Raw genomic sequence first — 27,399 nt, forward strand, 5'->3', positions numbered from 1 at the left:
CACCCCTCGGAAAGCTGGGAGATAAGCACAGCACCCCTCAAAAATCACCATGCCAAGCCCTGACAGAAAATTACAGAGCATTACAGCCCTGCTGACATGCACAGCCCACGACAAGCCCCTGACACCTCTCTGGAGCCCGTCACAACGCCACGAAGCTCCGGGACGGACCCCACGGGGGCATGAGGCTGCCCCTCCGTCAGCCCCTCCGCCCTCCCCTAAAATGGCCGCCCGCGAGCGGCGGAGGCGGGCGGGGGCCGCGCCGTGTGGTGGCGGCGGGCGGTGCATGCGGCCCGGGGGCGGCGCTGCCGGGCGGCTGCATGGTGCCGGCCGCCGCTCCGCCGCCCATGCAGTGAGGCCGAGCCGGGCCGGCCCGGGGGGAGCCGGCGGCGGCCCGGCTACTGGTGGTGGTGGTGGTAGTGGTGTAGGAACCGCGTTGCCGGCTCCCCAGCATGGCGAGCTACCTGCCCCCCTGCGTGATAGACGGAGGCACCGGGTGAGTGCGGGGAGCTGGGGGGGGGTCGGTGCTGCCGGTCCCCGTGTGGGTTCGTTGAGGGGGGCTTTGTGCCGGGGGGAGGCTCGGTGGGGCGTCCTTTTTCCTCTCCGGGTTTGGCTTTTCTTTGTCACCAGCCGGGCTCGTGCTGTGTGTCCCGGTCCCCTCTATCCGCTGCGGGCCCCTCTGCTGCTGGGCAGGCCGCTGCTTCCCCCCGCCGGGTGCCCTCTTCATCCTCATCTTCCTCCTTCTCATCGTCCTCCTCTCCTTCCTCCTCCTCCTGCCCTTCCTCCCCTCTGGCAGCCGCAGCAGGGCAGGCCGTGTCACCCCGGGGATGCTCCGTCTCCCTGTGCCCGTTTCCCCTCATGGGTCCAGTTTCCACTCACGTTCACTGACTTTAAACCATCATAGGGCTAAAATGCTAAAAACGCAGGTGGTGTTTTGAGTGGCTGCATGCTGAGAGAAGCCCTGTGCTTGTCTTGCTTGTGAGTTGCACACCAGAGGTGACCGTGGGCCAGGTGAGGCGTTCTTGCTGTGCTGTGGCATCTCTCTTGCACGCAGCGGCCGGACCACGGTGGCCTTGCTGGGTTGTATCTGATCGTGCCTCAAGGAGTGCACATCTTCTTGAGCTTTTTGGGGTATTGCCTTCAGCCAGCAGAGAGAGGAAAGCCACCTGTATCACATTAGTGGTGTCCTTTGGTGTTAGGTTATCCCTTCTTAGCCCTCGTCGAGTCAACATGAGATGTACTCTACATTTAGCCAAGCCATGAGTTTTGTAATCCCCAATGCTCCAAGGACTCGAATCTAAATTGCAGAAGCTGTGCTGAGGAGGCATTTCTCTTCTCAGAGGAACAGGTCTTACCTACCTGTCTGTGGCTAGCGAAGACCAGTCATCATCGAGGTGGTTGTGCCTTGGGAGTGGGAGGTGTCGAAGGGAGTGGTAATGAAGGAGATACTGGATATGTAATGTGCTCTTGCTAATCTCTTTCCTTTGGCCCAACAGTTATGGAGAGCTTTCGGGAGGAGAGGAGACACCGGTCCATGAGTAACTGTTCAGCCAATAACTTCAGCTGTCAGGCTGTGCCTCAGGGTCACTGATTGCCTTAATTTATTACGATAATAGACCTTCCTTCTGCAGGGAACTTGCTGCACTATTTTCATTTATGTAATGCTTGGAATTTACTTTTAAGATTTCCAAAACTGAGCCATCATATTAAGAGGAAACAAAAAAAGAGGGAACCAGAGGAAGCACATTACATTGACGTGGTGTTACCTTATCTTCTTCCAGAAAAGGGTTTTGTATTTTGAAGTATGTCTTCATTAAACTGTGACAAAATTTTAAGAAGTCTCTTGTCTCTGTTCATACCTTTATATTACAAGAAATCAGTTCAGTCTTCTCAGTGGAGAATACTGGAGTGTGTAGCTGAAAAGAAAACGTTGGGAGTAGAATAGAGAATGGGTTTCATCTTGCATCTGATTCTGCGTGTGCATTAGCTTCTTCTTGGTAGTTCCCCAGGTTCAATCTATTTATTTGCTGAAGATGTTTTAAGTATCTGTTCTGCACAGAACTGTTGGTGTTATAGGAGTATTGATTCACAGTTTTGAAGAGATTTCCTGGAAAGCGAGGGGAACTCTAGGTGAATCCTTTACAGAAGCTACAATATAAACTACAGAATCCAGAAAATGCACAAAATATGCCTGTGTCTTGCAGGAGACCTCTTTTGCTCTAAGTTTGTGAAGTGATTCCATTCTTGCACTAGCAGTAGATACTGCTGACCAACAGTTATACAAAATAAATAAGGACAGAAAATAGCTTACTGCGTGCTTGCAGAAAAATAATAATTGGAGTTTCTGAAATCTATTTAGTGCTTGCATGGCAAAAATTGTTGGATGTGTGTGTGCTTGTATATCAGTTTGTTTCAGAAAGGGTTCAAATATCCCCCAAGTGGACTTTTAATGTCCGTGCCTCCAAATGGTCTTAATTCATGAGACAACGTGGTGTCACTTCTGATGGGACTTCTGCTTGGCTTTGCTGCACAGCACCAAAGTGTTGAAGACCTTTTAGCAACGAGGTTACTAAATCTGAAATAAATAATCTTCCAGCACAAGAAGAAATATTCTGAACAAAAGCAGCCAGAAGTAGCTTGAGTCACTGATAACAGTCTCTGGAATTTTCCTCTGTGTGGGTTGAAAACCTTCTTATTGTTAGAATGAACCTACTTTGGGCTACAAGCTTCAAACAATTCATTCAAATTATTCATGAAAAGGCTTTCAGATGAAACATTTGGAAGAGCATAGCGGAAATGAAAAAGTATATGCAGACGAGCTGTGGAACGTTACATATATAAAATACACTTTTCTACTTCTGTGTCTGATACTGAATGAGGTGCTTTGTCTGGAGACTAATCCCTGTTCTTTTCATGTAAGTGGATTTAAGAAGTTTGTGAAAAGACTCTTTCTGATGTTGTTTTGTGCACAAGAAGCCTGGGTGAGTTTACTGTTTTTAGCAGCCACAGGCCTCAGTCCTGCACAGCACTGGAGTTCCTCAAAAAAGCAGCAATGGGTGCATAGGAAATAGAGGGTTTTGGCGAGAAACTTATTGTCATAGCAACAGGTTAACATTATTAGAGAGATGACTTTTTCTTTATGAATGAAAGGCGAACCATTTATGACAAATGTTTGCAGAGCACAGTAACAATTTATTGGATATGATTGCTCTTTTCCAGTAGTATTTGCAAATGACTTGTCCAATTTTGATGCCCTACATCTTCATTTTATTTGCGGGAGGTTTTTCTGGCGGTCAGGTTATGTGTTGCTATCAGTCTTTTTGTGGCGAAGGGCATGCTATTTTTAGTTGGTTAAGGACTCCCAGGCCTGTCTGATGTTGCTGTTTTAAGCAGCTTTAAACTTCATGACTAGTTTTAACAACTGGCATTTAGTGGTGGGCCATCAGCGTGCTGGTAGGTGGGTGTGCAAACCAGAGGTGGCTCAAAATACTTCTCGTCATTGTGTGTATTTGCAGACACTGAAGAATACTTCTATTTTGGGTTTATTTTACTCGAGTCACTTCATTTTTATTTTAGTAAGGAAAACTTTGGCAGTGCATTACCGATCAGCTTAGAGGTAACTGCTTGATTTCTGGGTTCAGTGAGCTGAAGTTGTCTAAAAATTGGTGATATAAGTGTTGTGTGTGTATGTATGTATGTGTATATATATATATATATATATATATTTAATTTTATTTTGTGTGTGTGTTGTTGCTGACCTGTTAGAGATAACATCTTCCAGTGTTGCAGCTACTTGTTTCACCCCCCCTTATTATATACTATACTTCTGGTGTGAAATGGGTTGCTCTATGCAAGTATCACCTCTGCCCTTTCCACGTGAGACTTGCAACCAGCCATTTTTCTAATTGCTGTTCTGGGTCTAAGGAGCATGGGTTAATTAGCTGTTGTTTCTAATAATGGGTTTCAGTCCTGTAAAGGTCTGAACCACAGGCCCCAGTCCTGCTCGGCTCTCTCAAAGCTTATTACTGTAGTGGCTGGTGGTGCTTCTTAGCAAATCGTGCAGACATAATGGATTGGGGTTTGATATTTCCTACTTTGCATTCCTTCTTTCTTTGTTCTTCCTTTGTCGTGTCCTTTTTTATTTCAAAAGCACTTTTCCACATTTTGATGAGGACCTCGCATTGCAAGTTTCTCAGGCACGTTTGTAACAATGATAATACAAACTGCTTATGGCAGGATGTCGTGACAGGTGTCCTGGAAGTAAAAACTGCTAAGCTTTAGCATCATCTGAAGTTTTCCCATTACGGAAGTTACTATTTTTTTGTTCCTTTACAGGCCTTTTTTTTAGCGCTTTTGATATTCTTCATCATTTTCTCTCTCTCTCTTCAGACCTTGTTTATGGATGTAATACACTGCTTTTTGGTCCCAACTTTTAAAACAATAGAAATGAAGGAAATTCGAAAATGTTTATGGCCTTACTCTTCTGCATAGCTGTCCAGAGAAACATTGTCTTCTGTTTTGAGGTGGTTAAAGCAACTGCCTGAGTTTGTGGTCTCATGTGCCTAAATCATGTTGTTCTTATGCTTTAGTAAGACATTTCCCAAATATATCCCTTTTTAAAGTGGCTGAGGGGTCCATATCTCTTTTACAGGTTTGGTCCATTTGTACATCTTTGCAATCATCTTCCTGTACGTTACATTTTTCTTTGGATTTCTCTTAGTGTTTCAACAGGACCTCAGAAGAGACAGGGTTTAGACTTACCATTCCTCATGCCAAAGCTAGTCAAACTGATTTGTGTACCATCTGACCACCTGGAAAAATAGTACTTATTAAAACCCATTTCTTTTTCAATTTTTAGAAACTGTTTCAATGATAAATAACTTTCAGGTGACTGTTTTTAAACTGAGTATTTCCTTCACATCTCCTTTCATGATGTAGCTTTCATCTATTGGATCACATTTCTCCTAATCGTTAATGAAGTCTCCAATATGCTGCGTTTTGTAGACTTTCCAGTAGGTTCCTATCTCACTAGCGATAAATCTGCTACTTTTAATGAAATTAAATTGACATACGGGTTCCCTAAAGCTGTCTGTATAATTTACAGATCATGAGTTGTTGCATTACCATTAGTCTGCTAGGCTGTTGCCCAGGAGAAAGCAAACCATGCTTCAGATGCTTAAATATTCATTGGAGAAGGGACTGGAGAGCAGGTAACCTCCCCAACTGTTTAAGTCCAGAGCCTTTCAGGTCGATGAATATTCAAGTGTTTCGTATAAAAGGGAACAAGGTCCGTAGGAGGTCCTGAAAGTGGGTCACCTAACGCTTTAATGGACTCCTGGGTTCTGCTCTGGGAGGTGGGACGTGCTCAGGTCCTGCTGGGCAGGAGAAAAGTCTGGGGCCACGTCTGCGATGCTCTGAGCGAGTGGGCTGGGTAAGAACGGGGAGCATCGTTTGCATCGTTTTTCTTCCTCAGTGGCTTTGAGAGTACTTTGAGTTTCCCTTTCATGTGGTTTTGTCAAAACACCTGAAATATGCCACAGACACTGGAAAGTCTCTGTGTCTTGTTTGGTCCTAAATAGGTTATTTTTTTGGTTTTGAACACGACTTTTTTTTTTTTTTTCCACTGAAACTGAAAATACAGTTATTTATATAGCTCTGATATTATTCCTGCATGGATTAATGGCATGCAAAAGAAACCTTTCCAGATGATCTCTTCTGTGAGGTACCTTCTTCCAAGGGAACTCTTTCTACTTATAGTGGAAAATATCAGGGAGATTTTTCTAGAGCAGAGGAAATTCAGCTAGTGACAAAATACTGAGATATGGCCTGTTGGTAACTGCTGAAATAATCCTTCTAGTGGGATCTGATCACTGTTTGGGTTATAAGGTATTGTTTTTAGAGGCTGCTGCCCTAGATTGACTCTTTGAGGGTGTCTTTTTAATACTGTGATTGACTTAGTGAGTTTGGCAAGTGTTTGGAAAGGGGAAGGATGGCAACCTGAAGCCACTGTTTAGCTTAAGAAATAAATTTTGGTTATATTGCAGGAACTTCTTAATTTTAATTTGCACGCACACACACTAATTGTATTAAAAAACTTATGTATAAGCTTATAAATATGGATATATATGTGTATATATGTATGTATACACTTATTTTGTGTCAGTGGGGCTTGGAGGGCTGAGGTATGACTGATATTTTCATGATTTCACGAGGCTTCTGCGTGATTGCCATTTCTAAGGCTTAGACATAGGCCTTCTGAATCCAAAAATGGTTTTCTTGGATGGCAGTATGGGCATGCAAGCCAAACCCCTTTCAGAGAGACAAATGAAGAGTAAGTATCCTGTAATGCATCTTAAATCCCAGTGTAACGCCTGCTTTGTTGTTGGGTACATTTCAACAATATTCCCAAGGTGGGCTTCCTTCTAAAATGTGCAGAAACTAAGCAGTAATTATCATAAGAAGAATTCTTGCTAGTAATGGCCTTTTTTACAAACCAGTCTAATTTAATGCCCTGATTATATCTTTTGAGAGCCATGGAAAGTATGCATAAACATTCTGGATTATACAGGCATATGCTTTCAGTCTAATGATGATTAAAAATACAACAAACCCTTGCCCCCAAAACACAGCCCTTGTCTTTTTAGCCTTGGGGGAAATGGCTTTTTTTTAAAGATTACTTGAAGTCTATTGAAGCTACAGCTTTGAAGAGATGTTGAAAATATAATATTTAAATTCCAAGGTCATTGCTAATTCAGTTTTGATTTAATTTCTTTATCTAAGCCAACTGACTCTTAATGAGTGTTTTTATGCCGAATACTCCATGAAGAGAACTTACTTTATAATCTGCTTAATGAAAAAACAACCCTCAGTTTTAGCGATGTAGTTAGCAAATATTGAGAGCAGGCTGCAGATGAAGATCCTAAATTCACTTTAGGACCTAGGCTGTGATTTTGTGGTTGGTCTTGTTTAAGAATTTTGTGGCTTTAGGTTTTTAGGGCAAAACTGGCTGTGAGTAATGCTCATTCCCTCACATCTTGCTGCTGTTGTACTTTGTAGCTGTCTAATGACAATATTGGAGGAAAAGTTCAGTCTCTGGAATAATTTTTGTTTTTCTGAAACTGCTTCTGAATGTATTTGTTTATTTTAGGGATTAGAGCTATTTTCCATAGTCTGGGATGCTAATTATTTCTAGTTGCTGGAAGCCTGAACCAGCTTGTAGCCAGTAATGTCATGCAGAGATCTTAGGTTTTGTGTCAAAATTCCTTTTCTTTTTTTTTTTTTTCCTTCCCAAGTTACTTGCTTTTTTTTTTTTTTTTTTTCCTCTTGATACTTTAGTTGATAAATATATACTGTATGTATATTGAGGCAGACAGACAATGCTTCATACCATCTGCTGTGTTTCATGAATCCTGCTTGCTTCTGGGTAGTATACATAGATTGCCATGCCATACCTGTCGCAGAGTGAGTGGTTTGTGCAAGGCATGAAGAGAAGTTGTATTGGGTTGGAAACTGAAGTTCTGAACTGTGCTTTGTACTTAAGCCACACTTTTCCCTCTGCCCTGTGTTTGACGATATTAAATATGCCGTGTCTCACGACTACTTCACTTATATTAGCTTTCTGAAGCTAATCTTCCTTTCTGAAGCTCCATCTTCCTTTAATCACAGTGTGGCCTGCCCAAATTTTGTCGTAGCTGGGGAATGGGATGGAGAAAGTAAGAGCTGAGCGTTCAGAATTCACGGTTCTGAAAATCCACTTCCAAAATCTCTGGAAAAGCTGAAAGTGTCTAAAAATTAGCACCTAGAATATTTACCACTTCTGAATCTTCTTCTCAGCAGGTTTACACTTGAAAGCATAACCTAGAAAATATAGACGTGTTATGTGCATGTTTGGCCTTCACTCTGAGAAGTGTTGTGAATTTTTGTTTGAAAGCTTTATTTATTTATTTAAAAGAGCGTGCATCTAATGCATCTAATGACCTTTTGATCATTCTTTTCCCAGGTACACCAAACTTGGCTATGCAGGGAATACAGAACCTCAGTTCATTATTCCATCATGTGAGTAGTGTTTTATTTTTGTCCCTCCAACACTCAGTGCACACTGCTTATTACTAAGCACTTTGGTGAGTAAATGGCTTGCTTTCCAATTCCCAGCGTGGCCTTCGTAGTCTCTTGTCCATCTGGGAAGTGATATTCACTGTGTTAGCATCGTTGGCTGGAGTGTAGCTAAACAGAACTTGTTTGCAGTTAGCTACGACTGTTGCTCATTAAATCAGCTCTTAGTTGCTATGACAAATATGAAGAGACCTCCAGTCCTATTTCCTTTTAATCTCCATTCTTTTTCTGCCAGGACTCTTGAGTAGGCAGAATGCAACTCACCTCCTGTCTACCTGACACCATGGTTACTGCCTGGGTAATCTGGGGAAGGCTTCCCATCAAATTAAGTACTGAAGTGCAGGTGGCGTCTGCCTTATTTACGTTTGTCTGGGGCTTCAGACAGTTCAATAGTCAAAAAAAGACTAGATAATGGTCATTTTTAGTGGGTAAATATAAACCAAATGTTGTTACCCATTTGTTTTATTGAGCAGAATTACTATTGTAATTTGTTTTCTATGTTAAAATTGTTTAAATGAAAATGTTACGCGTTTTCAGTGTTCTTGATTTTAATTGTAGTCTTAAAAGTTCCTCTCAAATGTTATATATTTGTATAGATTGTAGCACTGACTACGCATTCAGTTCCCTAATGGCACTTACTGTCTCATAGTTAATCTCCAATTACACTAAACATTGTCTTTACTTTTTGTGGACTTCATCAGTTAACTCCTTACTAAAGCATCTAGCCTGCCTTTTGATTACTCACAGTAGAAGGTACAAAGATTTTAAAAGAAAAAAAAAAAAAAGGATAATTGGGGGGGGGGGTCAAAGAGTCTTCTATCTAGACTACTGGTTATAGTTTAACTATTTTAAATATTGTTTTAAAAAAATCTAACGTAAGAATTTCTAATGTAATTTTTTTGTAAAAATGTAAATGCCTTATGTTAAAGGTGCGGGATATCAAGTGTTTCCCCTGAATTTGTTTTAAATACTGTTACATAAAACTGAGATAATGTGTGGAGGCTTGAATGAGTTTCTGCAAGAATTGTTTGCTTGTCAATAATTCTTGGTCCTGGTACTGTTTGGTGTGTTTGAGGATGATGCCTGTCTACTGTGCATTTTCTACTCTGTGTGATTAAATAAGTAGTGTTTTACTTCATTCCATTTTTATTTATAGCTTGCCCCAGATTTTTTTTTGCTGTCTCATCTTCGTGCCTATAGCAGCCATCTAATAATTTTAGTGATAGTTGCAGGCTGATAATGGGACACATGAGAGTCTCCAAAGATTTCTTTGTAGCACCGCAAATTGATTTCTCCCCTCCCTGCTTCCTTGTTCTCACTGATGGGGATAATGACTCCACTACTTATTTCTGAAGTACATAGTTTTTCTTCTCCTCTGCTCTTTTTCTTAATTCTCTGAGTTGAAACTCAGAAAATCACATCGCTTGCAGACTTAAAGGGTATCTCTTGGTGGAGTGCTGCACCTGTGCAAGTTTAGTGACTGCTGTAGGCTGTAACAAACTGAATTTTTAGAGATTTTTTCTGAGTTATCATTTACTTTAATGAGAGAGAGGTGACCAAAATCCTACCTGAGAGAGCGATGAGAATGAATTCTGCTATATTGGTTTGTCAATAGATATAATTTCAGCTTTCTGGCAACTGTACTTTCTATATTCCAACTTTTACTCCTGGGAAAGAATCCTTAGTTAAAAAAAAATGCATATCAATTTTTTTTTTAGCTCTTTTAATTTTGCCTCAATTTGTTTGGATTTTATTTTAAGGTATTGCAATCCGAGAATCAGCCAAAGTAGGTGACCAGGCTCAGAGGAGGGTAATGAAAGGTGTTGATGATCTGGACTTTTTCATAGGAGATGAAGCCATAGATAAACCTACCTATGCTACAAAGGTAAGAATTTTTTTTTTTTTTTTAAAAAAGCTTCTCAAATTTGCACATTTTTATTACTACATATTGTTCTAGACCTTTCAGATAGCTATTTAAAAAAACACATTGACTTTCTTGTGAAATATTTTGTGGCATTTTAACAACTGCATGCTTTTGGTTTGTTGGCCTTACCTCTTTTAAATGTGTGTTTACTAGTGCTGCCCTGTGTGATTGGTGCTTGATGACTTTTGTAAATACCCACCGCACAGTGCAGTTGTTCAGTTTTCAAAATGATTTGCTATTAAAATAGTCATAAACGCTGAATATTTAAATTCTTGCTAAGAGTGTATCCTTTTAATGTGGTGTATGAATTGGGGAACGTGTTGGATACTTTTGCTTCAGGGAATGTCACAACTGCTTTGTGGAAGGCTGTCTTCAGTGTGGCTTCTGTGTGAATCATATTTTCCATATCCTACTAGAGGACTCATTGTACTTACAAGATGTTAACAGCTTATGAATTATGTGGAAAAAATCATATTTTATACATCCTACTCTATTACTTAAATGTCATCTGTGTTCTTACCATTAAACAATATGTAAACATATCAGATTGTATGTTGAAAAATATATTGCCTATATGGTCTTTATTTCTTTTTATAGATTGGCAGACATATTGAATATGAGTATGATTTTCAACTTTCTAAGTGATAAAATTGATACAAAAAGAAATTGAAATACAGTGCTGCTACAAAACAATAGTGGATTAAACACAGTCTGGCTTGCAGTTTTGCAACATAAAATTGCAATTGGAATTACCTGAGGGTACCAGATAATTTAGAGTTAACTACTTCAAGTTAAAGTGAAAATAGAGGATTTGATATCATGAGATCATGAGATGAGATGTTTTAATTCTTGCAGAAGATGTAAGGATTTGCGGGCTTCCAGCATTGCTATTTTTGGTTTTGTTTATTCTCATATGGTCTAGAAGGTTGACATGTTTTCTTGCTTCAGTGGCCTATACGACATGGAATTGTTGAAGACTGGGACCTCATGGAGAGATTCATGGAGCAGGTCATTTTTAAATACCTACGAGCTGAACCTGAAGATCACTATTTTTTAATGGTGAGTTATTGAGACTGGGGAAATAAAACATTATTGGAAGGAAAACAACATTTTTCCAAGAATATTTTTCTAAGAGGAAAACTTAAATAATATTTCAAGCTCAAGCTTCCACTATTCCAATTCCAAGCTCTGTTAGAGAGTTTTTCTCTGCATGCCTTACATTTCTTCATCACCTGGAACAAAATATCCGTGAAAGTGCATCAGAACCAAATTCTGTTCAGTTTGTGATTTAGGCTACTGAAGGTTGGATTTTGTTTTTGAAAGGCTTTAATTGCTTTATTTAAACTGAATTCTATTTGAAATTATTGGCTGACTTTACAATGTAGTAGAGGATATTCTTGCTTAGTAGAGCACCATATGTTAGTGGTAAAGCACAAATGTATGAAAATTTCTCTTAAAGATCAAATTAGGATACTAGATTTTAAGAAGTAGTTTGCAATAGGCTTTTTAGAAATTATTCTTTATATTCATTTGCCCTTATGCCTGGTTTGTCTCCAGATTTTTCATTTAAAGGAGCCCTTTGTTGGTTCTAGTTTTGACATGACTCTGAATCATGGAATCATCTTTGTTGGAAAAGGCTTTCAATAGCACCAAGTCCAACCTTCAGCCTGGCCTACCGAGTTTCATCACTAAACCATGTCCTTTGGTGCCATGTCCACACATCTCCTAAATACCTCCAGGGGTGGGGACTTCACTGCTTCCCTGGGTATCTTACACTGGAATTTTTGAACAAAAATCCCACCGCCTGCTAACTCTATGGTCTCTCACTGCCTGGCTAAAACTGAGCGTAGGCCGCGTGTAGCCATCCCACATCCCCAGCATGTCTTATTTTGTAGCACCCAAGTGAGTGTGGCAGTGTCTCAGCCCACAGCTGCTCAGTGCACTGAACATGGAGGTCTGGGACATGAGGAGTCTTCAAAGATGGTCTGCTCCTAGCACATATGATTAAACCTTTCCCCTTTGTTTAAGCATTGAGTGCTGTGTTTTTTCCTATGAGTAGTCCTTCTGAAATCAGCTGTGCTACTCTAACACATTACTTTCGTTGTGAACATTTGGACGTTGAAATCATGCCACTCTATCTAGCCGTAGTGAGACAGTATGGTACAAAACAGCATTTCTTGTAACATGATTGTTACTTTCCTTTGAAAACTTAAATTAAGTCATCTGTTGTGGAAATAACCTCCTTGATACTCTCCCCAGATTGTATGAAATTTTTAGTTTTGGAGCTTGTTTGAGACTTTTGAGTTCATTAAGAATTTAAAAAGTTTATTAGCATACTGAGCTAGTCATTACATTAACTGTTAGGACACTACTGAGGATCTTTTTCAATCTTTTTCTTTTTTCTTTTTTTTTTTTTTTTCCTCCAGACAGAACCTCCATTGAATACACCTGAAAACAGAGAGTATCTTGCAGAAATCATGTTTGAATCATTTAACATACCAGGACTTTACATTGCTGTTCAGGTGAACGAAGTGAATATATCCTTCTAAAGTACAGTATAGCTGTAGTATGTATAGTCTTGCATATATAGCACATGTCTATAATGCTTGAAACAATACTTTCTGAGATTATAAATGAGCACATTCTGCCTGCTTCTAAGTGTGTTCTGTTTCTCATATAGGCAGTGTTGGCCTTAGCTGCCTCTTGGACATCACGACAAGTTGGAGAACGTACTTTGACTGGAATCGTCATTGACAGTGGTGACGGAGTGACCCATGTGATTCCTGTGGTATGTAGCAGGGTGCATTGTGAAAATATCTGTGGTTTGGACAAATTTATAGTTTGGCAGTTCTTATTTTAATCTATAGAAAATAAAGTAAACTTTGTTTTAAAAATTTTAGAGGTGCTTGGTTGTTTGGGATTTTCTTTCCTTCCTTATGGAGGTTTTGCAAAATTTTTCTTATATTATGTGGCTTTATTTATTATTTATGGGATTATTTTAGCTGTCCAGGCTACATGAAGACCACAGTAAGGAATCATTAGGCCATATTTTGGAGAATATTTCTGTGTAACTCCTTGTCTTGCATTATTGTGGTGCCTCAGTTCTGTTCAGTATTAACACATATCAGTGGGTCAAATCTCCTGCATGCCTAGCATGCTTCTTGTGAGACATCCAAACTTTTTTTTTTTGGTGACCTGCACTTTGTATTGTATAGCTGGTGTCTGCTTTTTTTTTTTTTTTTTTTTTTTCTCTTTTGGAAGTTAGTGAACTCTGCTTGTATGGAAGCAACTGCAAGCTTGCACAAATGCATGTTCATATATATGTGGTTGATTTCAGATGGCTTAATTCTGTTAGGATGTTAAAAATACCCAGTTATCTGTGCATTACTAACATCTGTTTTACTGATGACAGTGTTATCTCTGAAGCATATAGTATGCTTGAATGATCAGTTATTTTAGAAATGAAAATTTGAGTCCTGTTAATTTCTTGCATTTTGGTATTAATTTGGTTATATCAGTATTGTCTTCAACTGGGAAATATTAGGAAAAAAAAAAACAAACACAATAAAACATATTAAACATATGAAGTTCTGAAGAAATGTATGTGAAAGGCAAGATGAGAAATAGTGTCGGCTCAGCAATACCAGTCAATATGTCCTGGGAAAAAAATCAACACATGGATTTCTTGTTTTCATTGTACTTATAGTTAGATATTTATTCATTTGATTTTTTTTTCCTGATCATTTTAATAAATTTATACTTTTTCCTATTTGTTCTTCACTCTGACACAGAACATGAGCAGTCTATTCATATTACTTTATCTTTTCAGATTATGCCTGAAAAAAAAATATCTGATCAGACTTTGGGTTGTAATGTGTAATGTGTACAAGCTGTTTTTTGTCTACCACTTGTGTGTTTCATTGTCTATTATCTAATCAGTATCTGTTTATATGTTGTAATCAAGGATATTTAAAAAAAAAAACACCTTGCAGGGGGTTGCTTGTACATTCTTATGGTCATTTTACAGTTTCAAGATTTTACTTTTTGATTAAAAATCAAAATGACGTAGTGTAGAAATGAGTGATAGTTTTGCTGTTAATTGTTGGTATTCCACACTGTATGAGTATGCCTAAACATATTTTTTTGTTGTTGTTTTTCTCCCTCTCCTCCCACATAGGCAGAAGGCTATGTAATTGGAAGTTGCATCAAACATATTCCTATTGCAGGTAGAGATATCACTTACTTTATTCAGCAGCTCCTAAGGGAGAGGGAAGTAGGAATTCCTCCTGAACAATCTCTGGAGACAGCAAAAGCCATAAAGGTACACCCTTCTTTATCTCTTAATAAACATATAAATAAAATTCCTTGAACTAATTTTTTGGCTTTAACAAGTTGCTGGTGGCTCATTTAAAAATGCAAATACAGGCACTGTGTTGTAATTATGCAAGCTTCTGCTGGTTTGTCCAATCAAGTGCAGGGGAAGGAAAAGAAGGAAATCTTCATGCTAGACTCTTTGGTAGAGTTGAGTATGTTCTGCAGATTAAATTAGCATTTTAAGTTCGAAATTTGTTTAAAATTTGCTTTTTAATTTAATAAATATGCCAGTAGGCTGATTGTATGGGTCTGATCTTGCCATGAAAGCTTGCCATTGAATTTCCCTGTTGTCATGCACCTAGTGCTTGTGGCATTTTCATTTTGAGACAGACTAATCTGATGAGTTGGTGTGGAATTTTATTCAATATATGTTGTCTTGGGTGGTTGAGGCTTCAGTATTCATTTGGGTACAAACATATGTTGAACAGCCCCATCTGTAAGAGTGGTTACATATTTTTGTTCTTCTGTTTGTGATACATTGTAATTCAATAATGGAATAATTATTTTGTCAAATTTTAATGCATGGTACTTCTCAACAGGAGAAATACTGTTACATTTGTCCTGACATAGTAAAAGAATTTTCTAAATATGATGGAGATCCACGAAAATGGATCAAGCAGTATACTGGCATCAATGCAATCAACAAAAACAAGTTTGTTATAGATGTTGGTTATGAAAGGTTCCTTGGACCTGAAATTTTTTTTCATCCTGAGGTAAGTGTATCATTCTGAGGTAAGAACAGGTACTAGTAGTATTAAGTTACAGGCACTTTATTGTGTAAATAAAGTGGAGGGGGGAGGGAATTACAGTGATTTTTGATGCGAGTGCGCCATCACGTGGAAGTGAGGAATCAGTAAGTTTCCTAACTCAAACCTTGTACAGTCTCAGGTAGCATAAGCACAGAAAAACATGAGGACAGTGGGTAATTACTTTCTCGTGTCACAGAATCACAGAATTTCTAGGTTGGAAGAGACCTCAAGATCATCGAGTCCAACCTCTGACCTAACACTAACAGTCCTCCACTAAACCATATCCCTAAGCTCTACATCTAAACGTCTTTTACAGACTTCCAGGGACGGTGACTCCACCATTTCTCTGGGCAGCCTGTTCCAATGTCTAACAACCCTTTCGGTAAAGAAGTTCTTCCTAACATCCAGCCTAAAACTCCCCTGGCTCAACTTAAGCCCATACCCCCTCGTCCTGTCACCAGGCATGTGGGAGAATAGACCAACCCCCACCTCAATACAGCCTCCTTTAAGCCTCATATTTTCTTTCTTTAAAGGCAATCTAAAATTGAGAAGAAAGTTCTTGAACTTGCAGATTTTATATGGTGTTTTCCTTCTTTCTTTAAGCACAGGTTTAAACTAGTATGCTTTTATGCTGTGTATTTTGTTATGTTGCCAGTCCTTTTGGGCATTGCTCTGCATGGTAGCATTCCACTAATACTATTTTAAATCTTGGACATTGACTTTTTTATACTTTCTATTGACATTGAGTCAATTTATAAAGCATATATGCTAAATTTCTCCATTGTCCGCTGAAGTCCACTGAAATCTCTTGGTGTGGAAATAAGCAACACGTACAGTTTTGGGAAACATTTACCGTACCTAGTCTGGTTTTTGGTAGTTCAGTCAGAGTGAACTTCAGGACGTTGTGATATCCTGGGAGAAGATAGAATTGAGTTTTAATATGTTACAGCACGGCAGAGTAGGTTTTCTCTATTCAGCTTATTGCAGGCAACTGTAGTCCGTAAAACTATTAAAAAATTAATCTAGTCCATATTAATACTGAAGTTTCTTCTTGTCTACCCTCTTCCTATTGGAAAGGCGTTTGAAAATCTCATTCTCTCACCTTTTGTCTGAATTCCAGCCTTAATCTGTTTTGCGGTCAATTTATAGGCATCTAATCTTATGTCATCACTAAACCTCTAGGCTAAATAGTTTCTCCTCCCTACTGTTTACCCATGTAATTCTTATAGAATCCTATCTCACACATTGTTTTAGTAGTTTCTCTTTCCATAGTCCCACAAAGACTGTTAGGAGTAGGATAAAGGACTAATTTCCATTTTCTTCATTTCTTGATAGTTTCTTGGCTCTGCATTAGGGGGGGGAAAAAAAAAGAACTGACTTTCTAGACAAGAAAAACACAGTAGATGATGTGTACTGTATCCAAAAAGAATTTCTCACTAGACTTCATTATTTCCTCACTTCAGAGGGTATCACGTTAGCTAGGTAAAGCTGCCTTTTGTAAAGCCATCTTGTCATCTTATCCTATTTTCAGTTTATCTCTGTCTTAAAAGATTTCAGAAAAAGTTTAGTGCTTCTCCTGAAGTTAGGCTCTGGGGTTTGTAGTAATTCAGATAATTTCTCTGCTTTTAAAATAAGTACTTAGGTATTTTACTTGTCATACCCTAGCCATATGGTATTCGCTATGAGATGTAATTTCACATATTGGTTCTCTGGCCCTCTTTCTGGGAGCATGTTATGCTCTGCTTTGGATATCATAACTCTAATTTCTACACGTCCCTTCTGCCCTGCTCTTTTATCAATATACTTACTGGAGAGGTCGGGAGAGGATTTCTGGCTGTAGTTCATTCAGTTGAGAACTCTCCATGAGAAGCAACACCATTTCTTTCATTATTCTCTTTTAATTTGTATCTTAATGTTTTAACTTCTTGCATGATTAATTCTTACAGTGGAAATTAGCTTGACTTCTTGGGGATTTTTCACATCATTCTTATGGCTCTTGATCTCCAAGCCAATTTCATTTGCTAATTTCTCTTTCAGTTCAGTGTATACTTTGTGTTTTGGCTTTTTGTTATTCATCCCGTTAGATACTTCATCTCGCCTAGGATATAAATCGCGAATAGTGTCTGCACCTTTGGGAGAATCTTAAAATTATATAATAATATATTCTAAAATAATATGTTATGTATTTCTCAGTAATTTACTTAATTACTCAAATTTATCTCTGAAAGGGCAAACCCTAGGCTATAAGTTTTTTTTTAAAGCATGTGTTAAATTTTAAATGGAAAGTGGCCAGTAGTCCGAGATTATTCACTAGCATTAGTAACTCTGACTTTCTAGTATTTATAAATGCAGAAATTTTATTAGCACTGTACAGGTATTTGTATTGATGGGGCTTCCACCCAGAACGTAGAGTATTTATGTCTGTTTGAGTATTGGAGACACTTCTGTGCTTGGGTAGGAAAACAAACAAACAACAAAACAAAAATGCCTCAGATTTATTTTTTTTTGTGGGAATTTAACATGTGTGTCTTAGTAGGGTTGAAATCTTTTACGTGGAACATTCTGATTTGTGCAGTGATGTATTAGATTTCTATTAAAAGGAAAGACATGACTTCACTGCACAGTAACAGCCTATTTAATATTGTAGGAGAGCTCAGACTCACATCACATGCAGTAGTAGGCTTCTAGTGCATAGATTTTGAACAGTGAATTTATGACCAAGGAAGAGAATCTGAATTTCTCTACAAGGGAAATAAGAATTCCTTTTTCGGTGTAGAAGTGGGTTTGATATAATGTAGAATACTTGGTGAACAGAAGTAATATTGGCTTTTATTTTCCCTATCTCCCTTAAAAGTGCTATTGCAAAATCTCTCTACAGTCTCACTTCTGCCTTTTTTGTTTCTTCGTTCTTCTTGGAAGGAAAAATACAATGTCTGTTCTGTTTGATTCTAGTTTGCTAATCCTGATTTTATGGAATCCATTTCGGATGTAGTCGATGAAGTTATACAGAACTGTCCCATTGATGTCCGGCGTCCATTATATAAGGTATGATCTTTCTGTTATAAGATAAACTCAATTACTTTGATAACTAAAGATCAACATCATCATCATGAAGCATTTATATACGGTACGCATAGCTACAATTTCCACTAGTATGACAAATGTGAACTTTGAGTAGAAATAAAGATAAACAGCATGCCACTTCTGAATAAGGAGTACTTGGTATTTGCTGCTTTTATTTTTGAGAGAAAGATTACCTATAACAGTGGCTTGATACACAGGTAAGTTTTGTCCCCAAGGAGCTCTATTTGTGTCTGACATTTGCAGTATAAATTCTTGTACATGAAAGTTTTTGGATTTTGCCCATTTTAAGGGTTACCTCATGGTCTTCCCTTCACATAGTTTTATATATAGATATTTTCATAATCTTAACATGTATATGTTCACTGCCTGCAGTTTTAGCCAGGTGTTGAACCCATTGTTAAAGTACATGAAGACAAATTCTTTTAGGAGACAATGATTAAGCCTGCTTAAACTTGTCTAGGGGTGTAGTCCAGAGAGTTCTTTCAGTCATTGATTCCTTAAGAAATGAAAATGAAGGTACTGACAGGCATAGCCTGTGGCAAGCTCTCTTGCTGTATTGGCAGCAGACTATATGCTTCCTAGTTGCTTTTTGCTCGTGCAGCAGCAGTGCTTTTTTGGAAATAACAGCCTGAAGTGAGAGTGTGGAGAGGTTTGCTTGCTCAAGTAGAAGGCAATAGTTTTTGTCTCCTGTTAGAATGAGCGTTACCCCATCTAGAATAAGACACATTGATTCAGAGCAAATCTGGAGCAGGTTAAAAGACGAAATTCAGCTACTTACCAAACTCAAATGGAAAGTGGCTTTTTTAGTACTTCAGGCTTAGGCATGCTGCAGAAAGTTTTAGGAAATGCTTAATGCCTGTCTGTCTTTTGGGTCTGTGCTTTTTTCCTGCAAGACCAAAGTTTCCATAGAGAAACTTCTTTCGTTGCTAGGGTAGAGATTAGTAGTGGCTTCTAGAAAGTGGTATTCAACAGTTGAGGTAGGTTACTCTTTCTGTGCTGTAATCATCAGGCAAATAATTACTGACAAGCCAAGAGAAACTTGGGATTTTTTTTTTTTTTTGCCCCTTTCTGTTTTTCATTATACTTAAGTAATTGAAACAATGTTACACAACTGTCTATTGAATGTAGATCAATGTCGTAGTTGCTTAAAAGAGATTGTAAGTATTAGTAAGGTCATTGCAAAGGGAAGAGCATCTCTATTCTTTTAAAACTGTGTAGGTGCAGAAATTCACTCACTTAATTTGTGTGGTTTGTCAATTCCAGTTGCCCACAGTGCTGCTTGGTGGCCAGCCAAGGCCCTGTGCTGTGGTGCTGGGCTTCCACTGAATATATTTGTATGCTTCATCAGTGTTCATGCAGAAATTATCTGCAAGTACCTTCTCACAAATTACATGTGGCATATAGCCTTTGGAGAATTATTTGCAACCCATCTTTTGATGTCCTGTGGTGTTTCTATCAGGTTCTATTGCCAGGATCCCTGTTTCCTGATCTTATCAACATCTCTCTTACAAGGCCAGCTATCTCACCTTATGTCAAGGTTTGGAGCAGCAGGACCTTTGCAAGGCTGTTGTTTGGCCAGTGCCTGTAGCTGTTCAATAAATAGCACATGGAAGCATTCTTTCACATGTGCAAATGAAGCACATTAATTCTTTTAAATTGTATAATGGTTAATAGCAATGCACTTTTTAATTCCTGTGATTACGCCATCTTCATGTGTTGGCTTGGAAAGATTGTTTTATATTCAAAGAATTATAGAATGGTTTGGGTTGGAGGGGACCTTAAAGATCATCAAATCCTACCCCACAGGCAGGGTCACCTTCTACCCACTCAAAGTCCCATCCAACCTGGCCCTAGGCACTGCCAGGGATGGGGCATCCACAACTTCTTTGGGCTACCTGTGCTGCTGTCTCACCACCCACATTGTAAAGAAAACTGCCACTTTTATTTCGTACTCTATTTCATCTTCCTTTTTCCCCATCCAAAGTCTCTCCCCAGATACTTCCAAGAGTTTTGATAGTAACGTGATGAGAACAGTTATTGATAGGTCTGTGCCTTCTGCAAGTGTAATGCAGGTGGATGCAAGTGTAAGGTCACTGGTCATCCCCATGATTGATTTCTTTCAACTCCTCTCCATTTTCTGCTGTGGTTTTGGCACAAACATATGGATGAAAGACTTCAAGATAAAAATGATGTCTGACAGAGCATTCACCTGGTTTCAGAAATATCTCTGAAAGGTTCTAGCCAAGTAAGTTTAAATATTCAGGATTCAATTCAGGGTGGATTGAGTTCTGATATCCTTGGCCTCAGACTTCCTAAGCTTGCTTTTCAAATAGGAAGCAAGGTGTGAGGAGGGGGGTGTAGCATGTTGGAGAATGTGGGCTTTAATTATGGATAGATCATCCAGGTTTTCGGTGGAAATGGAGGTGGGACAGAACTTGAAGGATGCTAATTCTTTTCCCTAGAGATGACTTTCAGTTGGGTGTGCAGCTAATGTGGGAAATTGTGAATTTGAGCTTGCTGCTGCAGTTGAGATGTGGCATAGGCTTGTTAGCATTCTTTCAGAAGGTTAAACTGTTAAATACCCAACTTGTAATGACCCATTGTCAAAACCTGGCGAGATCCAGAGTTAGGGAGGCTAATCAGGGGTAAATATCTCTCTCATTTCACCTTTAACTTAAGTTACTTTGCTCTACTTTGTGTGAGAGGAGCTTCCCATACGCTGCTTGGTGTGTAGATGGCGCTGTCAGACCGCTCTGTGGTGTGTGAGCTGAAATCCTGGCTGGGATGGTTCCCAGCTTGTTCGCTGTATCAGCCCTGTCCTTACCTTTCCCCTCTGAAATTGTAGGTGTCTTCGAGTAGAAGACTAGGTAGGGTTCAAAAATGAGGTTTGCTGTTAATCTCAAATGCAAAGGGGGGAGTAATTGTGGGGGAGTTCAGGCCGGAGGCAGCACCAGGCCTTTAGATCTGCGTTGTGTTGGCGCTGATGGTGAGTCATGGGTGAAGGAAGGGTGTGCCTACTGCTGAAAATGGAAGCCCCAAGTGATTAACACTGTCAGTGTAGCACAGTAGTGCTGAGAAGAAACCCTTTATATGCTTATCCCCTCTGTTATTAGCTCTATAACGTTTCTTGTGCTAGCTGGCCTGACAAGAGCTGAATCGCAGTTGCTTTTGTCTGAGTGCAGATGGGTTTCTGCAGAACAGCAGGGACCGTACTCAAACTGTTAAATGGACATCGAAAATCGTGATTTTTAAAGAAACATATATATATATTTTTTTTTTTAAAGAAATATATATATTTTTACTTCATCATTAAAATAAAACTCATTCCAGAAATAGTGTTTCTTACAATGCATTTACTTCATTTTGGAGATAATGTTTCTTGCTCAAGATGTGGAGTACTTCTTCTTACACCTGACGTACAGTCTTGGCAAATATTGCGCAGTTTTAACAAAATTAACAAAAGTGTGTAACTTAATTGATTCACTTGCTTGTGGAACACTTGCCTTTAGATTGTGAATCCTCCTATTTTTACCCATAATTTTTATTAACAATCGTGTTTCTCTAATGATGCGTCTCCGGTGGTGTGGTTGTGTCATATAAAACAACTTTCGGCTATTACTTGGAAGGAGGGGAGCTCTGAACATGTTGCTGAAGTTCGTATTTATCAGGAAAACAGATGCTTATCAGCTGGGTGCTGCAAAGTCTGAAGTGTCCAGCTGAGAGTGTTCTTACACTGCGTTGCATCTTTACACTGCACCAGGCAGAAACCACTTCTGTACCCTGTGTTTGATAGCGTGGAGCTCTGTGAAAACTTCAAGATGTTTCACTCCCAAGTTTCCTCCCATAAAAGGGCTGCTTTTATTACTTGTGGTTACCTTATTCAAGTGCATGGAAGGTCTTCCACCCTCTCTTCTAAGGAAATATATTCTTTTCTTCTAAGAGTGTATATTCTTTCAAATCAATGTAACTTACAGCAAGTTAGCTATAAAAGTCAGCTGGAGCTTTTTTCCATCAGATGGTAAGATCGTCAGTGTCAGCTGTGAAACCTGTGCTTTGCACAGAACTGTTAAACCAGCTGAAGTGTGTTTAAGCACAGTAAGATCAGAAGAAATCTCATATAAATGAATCAGCCGTAAACAGATACTTGAATCCTAACTCTTGATGTCTTTTTCTGGGAGGCTAGAGAATACCCAAGCAGGCTGGAAATCCAAATAACATGTTTAGCATCCTTCATTGTTACTGTGTTTTTCATTCCAGTAGATATGGGCATCTTTGTATTATGCTCAGTTATTCTAGAGAAGGTATTTGCTGGTGTTTTTTCTTTTTTTCTCCGTACAGTCTTTTGCTTCCTTCACTGTGTCCTTTGTGAATGGTGGTGTTTGCTCAGGGGGTGGGGAACGTGTGTGGATTCTGCTTCCATCGTGAGGACTACGTGTTTTCTACCCTCCTTTCAGAAGACTGACCTGCTTGGTGAAGCCCGTATGTGAGCAGTCTTCTGCTAAAGCAGTAGGAGAGATTTGGCCGAGTGCTGACCAGAAGTGCAGGGAACAGGGGAACTGTAACTGTGTATAATCGTGTTATGATCGCAGTTAGTGTCACCTTGTATCACACATGCTGCTTGGCCTGGCTTTTCCAGATACGTGGTAATGAGGTGACTCACCTTTTCAACCAGTACACCCTCTTCTCTTTCTTCTTGACATGCAGAAATACTTAAATAGCTATAATCTGAGGGAGCTGTGACCTTTTAGCTTCTTGCCCTGGAATGGTAAAAGATCCTTCCAGTGTTACCACTATTTCTGTAGCTGCATAAGTTGGTCTCAGGTGTATTCACACAATTATTCTCGGGTACATTCTGAAATCCATTTTTAGTGGTAGCATTGTCTACTTTATGCAGTATACTCAAAGTTTAATTTGCTTTGAACAGAATTATTGCTTTCACTCTCTTTGCCAACTTCATTATCTCCAGGTAGTATTTTCTGATGGCATCTTTTTAATTGCTATTTCATCACTCAAGTTAGTTGTGTTTTTTTTTTTCCTGTCTCATTAGAAATTTTCTCATATAGAGTGCATGACCACTTTGATGCAGGGGAGATGTTCTTGAATATGGGGGGAAAAGGGGGATCTACCTCCTGCTTAATTTTCTGACCAGCTGTGGTTTCTGGCTTCAGTTTTTATATCTATGGCTCCTTTGTCCTCCTCTTATGAGAAATCTTTCAGTAATGTTATGGGGAAGTGTGCTTTTCTTTTAAGTATCTCTGTTCCTGCTTTGTTACATAGTCTTTTATATTGTAGATAATCTGAAACCATGAAGAAATGAGTTTTCCTTACTGTAATGGATTTTATGATGTGCACAGATTTTATTTTTTTCATAAATAAGCAAACAGCTTTCTTCTCACTTAACAAGGATAATCTTGTGATTTGTAATCTGTTGCTTAAAATCCAAGCAGTTACTTCTGCAGCCTGCAAGTGAATGCTTATTATGCATGTCTTCAACTCTTCAGATCTCTATGCAGGTTTCCTGGCCATATTTTTTCATTACGTGAACGGTTTTGGTCTACAGTGTCAAAAACTATTACTAAGAGGTAACCCTTTGCCCGGCGTGTAATGAACTCTTGATGTAGGTCTGGTTCCTTGTCAACGCGTGTCTCAGGCATAGAAGTGATTTTAGTAAGCACTTATTGGCATTTGGTTTGTGGTAGCAGCAGTATGCAAGGGCACACATGCTTTTTTTAATCACGTAGAGTTCATTTTTTGATCGTGAACTGCATTCTCGCTGCCACCAGTGTTATGTTATAGCGTTCCTGTTTTGAGTCCCCTCATTGTTGAGATGACTTCTGCATTAGTCTATGGCCATGCAGCATTATCATCGGAATTAAGGATGTGACATTCTAGAACCTGTCTTCAGAATCCAAGCACAAATCCAGCTATGAGGCTGTCAGCTCTGCTCTGAAAATAAAGTAATACCAGAAAAAGGGAAGGCACAGTATTTTTCTCAGTATTGCAGTCCTCTTTGGAGGCCCGATACGTTTTTTGAAGAATCCTTGGACTTGCTGGATACCATGTTTAGGAATTTAACTATTAAAAAAAAAAAAAAAAAAGTACTAGATAACTTTACATATTGTGGAAAGACACTAATGGTAATATAGTCAGGCTGGAGCCTTATTTGACATCAAGGCTAAAACTGCTTACTGTGAACATCTCTGAAACTTCTTTGTGCTGCTCTGCATGTATAGAGTACTAGCTAACTATTTTAATGGACTCTTTCTTTAGTGATAGCACGTTCTACACAAAACTCTTCTTTAAAGAAAAAAGAAGAGAACGTAGGGGGCCGTGGACCTACTATGGATAAAAAAGAGCAATGCTTAAGGTGTTCTTTGTTGCATGTCAGCTTCCTAATACCTTTTGGGAAACTTGCTTGAAGATGGATTTAAAGAGCGTGTCTTTATTTTCTGCACAGAATGTGGTCCTCTCAGGAGGATCCACGATGTTCAGGGACTTTGGACGACGACTGCAAAGGGATTTGAAAAGAGTAGTGGATGCAAGATTGCGACTTAGTGAGGAACTCAGTGGTGGTCGGATAAAAGTAAGTAGGAATTTCAAATGCTTTTGATTATGAGGCTAATAAAAGAAATGAAATTCAGAATTTTCACCTCACCAAGTGAAAACAGTGCTATAAGATGAATTGTGTGTATGTATGTATTATTAAGTCTGTTGATAGCGTTGCAATGTATGACATGTCTTTACAGAAACCGTGAAGCGACTGTGAGCAGTCTGTAAGGGCATTTCTGGTAGTATCTTTCTAGGAGATAAGTGATCTTAGCAGTAGGCAAGAGGGGATTTAACTGTTGTGTGCTAATCAGGAAGAGTTATTTGACTTGGTCTCCCAGGGGGTATGGTACACTGAGTAATAAGTATGAGATAGTGATGTTAGGGGATGGGTGAAGATCTCTGGTTATTTTCAGTTTATAAGAGTCTTGCCAGGAAATGCAAACTGATTAAATGTGAACTGTTTCTCTTAGCCCAAACCAGTTGAAGTTCAAGTGATAACACATCACATGCAGCGTTACGCAGTTTGGTTTGGTGGTTCCATGCTGGCTTCAACAGTAAGTCTTCAAGAAAAACTGCTAAATTTTTTATTGCATGTTTTCTCCTGGCTGTATTTGATTTGAGTACTAACTTTCAAACCTTTTAATGGTGACAGCATGAACTATGTCACAATCTGGAATCCTCATGCAACTTTCATCACAGCAAAATTTGTACAGGTCAAGTGGGAGCTTTACTTGAGTAAGGGTATCATGATATGACATAATTCTGAAATAATTCTTATATGATAGCTGTAATATAGTCCATTCGTTCTTGAAGATATCACTTGGGATTAGCCAGGACTTCAGCAGTATAGGATCCAAAGCAGTGTTCCTAAAACTGAGAGAAAATCAAATGGAAGAAAATGGAAACAATTCATGTCTCCAAAGTGGGATTTCTTACTGCTGTATTTAAAAGCAGTCTTTTGGTTCAGACAAACTTTTCTTGATTGCCTTCACATTTGAAAATTTCTAATTTTATTCTGTTGTGAAGATGTAATATCAGATCGTAAAGCTGCAATCTGCAAACGCTTTAAATCGTTATTTGTCTGTTTTTCTATTTTATGCATTCTTATGTTTTTGAGAGGATTTGTTTTATATTTTCATAGCCAGAGTTCTTCCAAGTATGTCACACCAAGAAAGACTATGAAGAATATGGCCCTAGTATTTGTCGTCATAATCCTGTTTTTGGAGTCATGTCATAATGCTCGTACAATGGAAACAAGATCTCTGATTTCTTGCTCGTGAAGAAACTTGTGTAGAGCAGAGGAAGGCAGCAGGTACTGTAAATACTGAAACAAGATGTGGTTATCTCTCGGAAGCATTTGGATCACCACCGTGCACTACAGCACAGCTCACAGCCCCAAGTCATTTCAGTGAAAGCCATTTCTCTGCAAACTACTTCAAAGCCTATCCTTCTTTCTTCCTAAACGTGAGGTAATTGAAAGTAGGTAACTCTCTGTTTAGGAGGTTGTGCAAATACTACTGAAGTGGAATCTAGAAGAATAAGGCAGTGTTTTACTGCTTGTGGAAAGATTTAAACCTTTCCACTTGCCCCGATTCTGCAATCAAATCTTTAGCAACGGAGCACTAAAAACCACATTGCCTTCAGGGGAGTTGGAATGGTTGCAGGTACCTACCCAAACAGATTAGATTGCAGGATTGGGACTGTACTTTGTAAATGTAGTTTTTTCATATCATTTTGTATTTTATTATATTGGTAGGGTGAACTGATGACTAGTTCTAAGCACGAACTGCTGTCAATGTCATGGAGTGATGTTATGCATTTCTGGGTGTGAGGCATGTACTGGAGTTGTGCTGGTATGTTTTATTTCTGGGGAGAAAAAAAAAGCCATGTATGCTAAAAACTGATTTGTTCTTGTTTGAATGACACAAACTAAGTGATTCACAGTATTGTATGAAGTTTATTATAGCCACTGTTATTTTGTTTTGAATTTTCTGAAACTGTTTTATAGAAGATGATGTTTTGTTTTGATGTTGGTGAGTGGTGGATGACACGCGGGCCTTGCACCAGTGAAATAAAAGCTGTTAACATCTTTATGAATGTCTGTGGTAGTCTTAATTTACATACTCCTGTCTTATCTCCCAAGGTTAGCTTTTCATTTGTATGTCATTGATATCTAAAACTCCAGTTGAAACGAGATCTCTGGTCAAGACTCCTGCTCAGGGCAATGCTTGCTTCAAAGTTAGGTGTGGTTGCTCTGGACCAGTGAAGTTTCAAGGATCTTTGAATGGGAATTTTTCAGGACATCCAGACAGCTTGTTCAAAGGCTGAACTACCCTATATTGGTACGTGTTCTTGTGTTAGAAGAACAAACATTGTGCGCCCATGATTTCAATCTTAACAGGGTAGGAAACTCTACTTTTTTAGGGTAGGAAACTCTACTTTTTCTGTTTGTGCTGATATTTATCTGATCTTTGGCAACACGCTTTGCAAGTCTGCTCTTGTAACAGTTTGTGGAGCCCAGTAAGGATTTTGCAATAGACATCAATTTGTTTTTAACTGTCATGGAAGGAATGAGACCAAGCAATTATTTGTTCAGCATAAATTAAATAT

General features: G+C 39.0%; 1 protein-coding gene across 3 annotated transcripts; it reads left to right on the forward strand.

The window, feature by feature from the left end:
* The first annotated feature begins 300 nt into the window (after positions 1-300).
* Positions 301-26,876, forward strand: ACTR3B (actin related protein 3B). 3 transcript variants are annotated; one of them, XM_084283232.1, is made up of 12 exons: positions 301-493; positions 7,997-8,052; positions 9,870-9,994; positions 10,982-11,092; positions 12,460-12,555; positions 12,714-12,821; positions 14,211-14,354; positions 14,947-15,120; positions 18,109-18,201; positions 24,698-24,823; positions 25,260-25,343; positions 25,931-26,876. In XM_084283232.1, exons 1-12 carry the CDS (start codon positions 450-452, stop codon positions 26,024-26,026), a joined length of 1,257 nt encoding a protein of 418 aa, XP_084139358.1. In that variant the 5' UTR covers positions 301-449; the 3' UTR covers positions 26,027-26,876. The 3 variants fall into 3 exon arrangements, with proteins under 3 accessions (XP_084139358.1, XP_084139357.1, XP_084139359.1); XM_084283231.1 differs by having other exon boundaries at positions 25,935-26,876; XM_084283233.1 differs by lacking the exons at positions 301-493; positions 7,997-8,052; positions 9,870-9,994 and having other exon boundaries at positions 11,023-11,092; positions 12,464-12,555; positions 25,935-26,876.
* The last annotated feature ends 523 nt before the right edge of the window (positions 26,877-27,399 follow it).

The sequence above is a fragment of the Netta rufina genome (assembly GCF_964035555.1).
Source record: "Netta rufina genome assembly, chromosome: 2".
Taxonomy (NCBI): domain Eukaryota; kingdom Metazoa; phylum Chordata; class Aves; order Anseriformes; family Anatidae; genus Netta; species Netta rufina.